This window comes from Eschrichtius robustus, chromosome 20 (genome assembly GCF_028021215.1).
Source record: "Eschrichtius robustus isolate mEscRob2 chromosome 20, mEscRob2.pri, whole genome shotgun sequence".
Lineage (NCBI taxonomy): Eukaryota > Metazoa > Chordata > Mammalia > Artiodactyla > Eschrichtiidae > Eschrichtius > Eschrichtius robustus.
This window is the reverse complement of record NC_090843.1, coordinates 20,411,064-20,413,546: the sequence shown is the minus strand read 5'-3', so window position 1 is coordinate 20,413,546 and position 2,483 is coordinate 20,411,064. Positions and strand designations below refer to the sequence as shown.

The window sequence follows — 2,483 nt, the reverse complement described above, 5'->3', positions numbered from 1 at the left end:
CCCACCCCAGGGGTGAGGGAGCTGGGGTATTTATTCTCCAACTCTAATCTGTCATTGACTGACAGATGCTTCTGGAGGTACTAACTCCCCAGAATTTCCAGCCTGCCTTGCATTCTGAAAGCCCTCAGGTGGAGCGTAGCAGGTGCCTGTGGTAGGATGCTGTGACAGGCACAGGAACAGTAAAGGAATATGAGTGAAACGCCAAGTGTGTGTGCCGGCCACGCGCCTATCCATTTGATAAATATTTTAAAAATTATTTATTTATTTAATTCAGTTTTGGCTGCGTTGGGTCTTTGCTGCAGCATGTGGGACCCCTCGCTGCGGCGCTCGGGCCTCTCTCTAGTTGTGGCCTGTGGATTTTCTCTTCCCTAGTTGTGGTGCGCGGATTTTTCTCTTCTCTAGTTGTGGCGCGGGTTCCAGAGCGCGTGGGCTCTGCAGTTTGTGACACGCAGGGCTCTCTCGTTGAGGCACACGAGCTCAGTATCACGTGGGCTTAGTTGCCCCACGGCATGTGGGATCCTAGTTTCCTGACCAGGGATCAGACCTGCATCCCCTGCATTATAAGGCTGATTCTTTACCACTGGACCATCAGGGAAGTCCCCTATTTGATAAATATTTATGGGGTGTCTCCTGTTCTTGGCACTAGGGATACAGCAGGGAAGAAGGACACGTGGTCCCCACCCATACAGAGTTTCCCTTCTAACTGGGGAGGCAGACAATAAACTGGCAAACAAAACAACTACAGACTGTGAAATGCGCTCTGCAGACAGTACTATGCTGTGTGATTAAAGACTACTGGGGGCTGCGTGTGCGGAGCAGAAAAGGCAGGTCTCTCAGGAAGAGGCCTTTCAACCAAGACCCAAGAGAAAAAGAGGAGCCGGCCAGGAAATGCAGTCCACGCACAGGGAACAGCAAGGACAAAGGTTCAGAGCAGGAAAGAGCATGGTGCGCTTGAGTGGCAGGAAGGAAGAGGAAGGAGAAAGGAATCTGGCACCCATGAGGGGGAAGAGGACAGCAGGGCTAGGTCTTAGGGCTATGGCAAGGAGCCCACGTTGGTTTGTTTGTTTGTTTGTTTGTTTGTTTGTTTTGGCCGGGCCACGCGGCATGCGGGGATCTTAGTTCCCCAATCAGTGATCCAACCCGTGCTCCCTGCAGGGGAATCGTGGAGTCTTAACCACTGGACCACCAGGGAAGTCCCCAGGAGCTTAGGTTTTATTCTAAGTGCAACGGAAAGCACTGGGGGGTTGACTCTGGAGTGGCATGATTGATTTCTCTTTTAGAAGGCTCACTCTGGTTGCGATAACACCATCTATTCTCCCATCCACACTGTAGAGTCTTGTTCAACGTTAAGCTCTGGGGACACCCAGGAGACTTAGCCAGTATCCCTGCCCCTAGGGGAGTGCTCAACCCTCCTCCCTGTCTCAACTCTGCTGCAACCCCCATTCCCTGCCCCATGACACTTGACACAATGTGATTCATTGGAAACCAGTTTATTTTGATATGTGTTTCATGGGGCTGGGCTGGGCAGGGCTGGGCTGGGAGGTGGCTGGGCTCTCAGGCTTGGTTCTAGGGACGTAGGTCCCCTTCCTCGGCACTGCGGCGACCGAAGTCCATCCATCCATATGCTTCTTCTTCTTCTTCCACCCATGGTCCCTGCTTCTTGGACAGGTCTGAGGGTCAGAGGTGGGAGAGGAGGTGAGGATGCGGGAAGGACGCCTAGCCTCTGGAGACTGAGGCCAGGGCCAACCTGGGGGGACCTTGGCTAAACCAGGCTGGGCGAGGCAAGTAGGGACTGTTGTCACCAGCTCCTACCTGCTACCAAGTGTGAGGGATCCTGGAGCCCCAGCTGCCTTCGGTGGTGAGAGGCTGGGCCCAGCCAGTCCAGCCCACGTGGCTCCTGGCCCCTATTGGCCCCTGGATCCAAGGGTGCATCTTGCAGGTGGGAGTGGGGCTTCCAAGAAGCTTCAGAGAAGGCGGCCAGAGCCAGCACCACGATCAGCACATACACACACAGTCGCTGCATCTTGTCTGCAAAGGAGAGAGGGGTTGAGCTTAAAGGTGGGGCTGTCCAGGCACCCCAGAGGCAGGGCCAGGACCCTCCCTGCTGACGGGTCTGCAATTCTGCGTGGGGTTGTGGTCTGTTCCTCCAGGTCCTGCCAGCTCCTCCCCTAACTCCCAACCTCCAGCTTTGCCCCTTTGCTCCTTACCTACCCTAGTTACAGTGACTGCTTCTCTCGGAGGAATTTAAAACCCAGAACAATGGTTTCCAAACTGTTCTGAAGAATTTGAGGCCACGTGAGCGGTTCTGTAATGCTTAAGTCTTGCAACTGAAAGTGAACTTTTAAATAGTAATAGGAACGGGATGTACACACTCAGCTGCTTACGTCTCTCCTTGCAGCCAACCAGCACATTCACTGTGTAGTGGGGTCACCCTGTTTTTGTGCAGCCTTCGGAGGGAAGTTTCTCCTGCCGTTTTCACTTAA

The 2,483-nt window shown here is 53.8% G+C and overlaps 1 protein-coding gene across 1 annotated transcript; it reads right to left on the bottom strand.

The window, feature by feature from the left end:
- Positions 1 to 1,566: 1,566 nt before the first annotated feature.
- Positions 1,567 to 2,023, bottom strand: GAST (gastrin). Its single transcript, XM_068531611.1, has 2 exons — positions 1,813 to 2,023; positions 1,567 to 1,670 (listed from the first exon to the last, which is right to left on the bottom strand). Exons 1-2 carry the CDS (start codon positions 2,021 to 2,023, stop codon positions 1,567 to 1,569), a joined length of 315 nt encoding a protein of 104 aa, XP_068387712.1.
- Between the last annotated feature and the right edge of the window lie 460 nt (positions 2,024 to 2,483).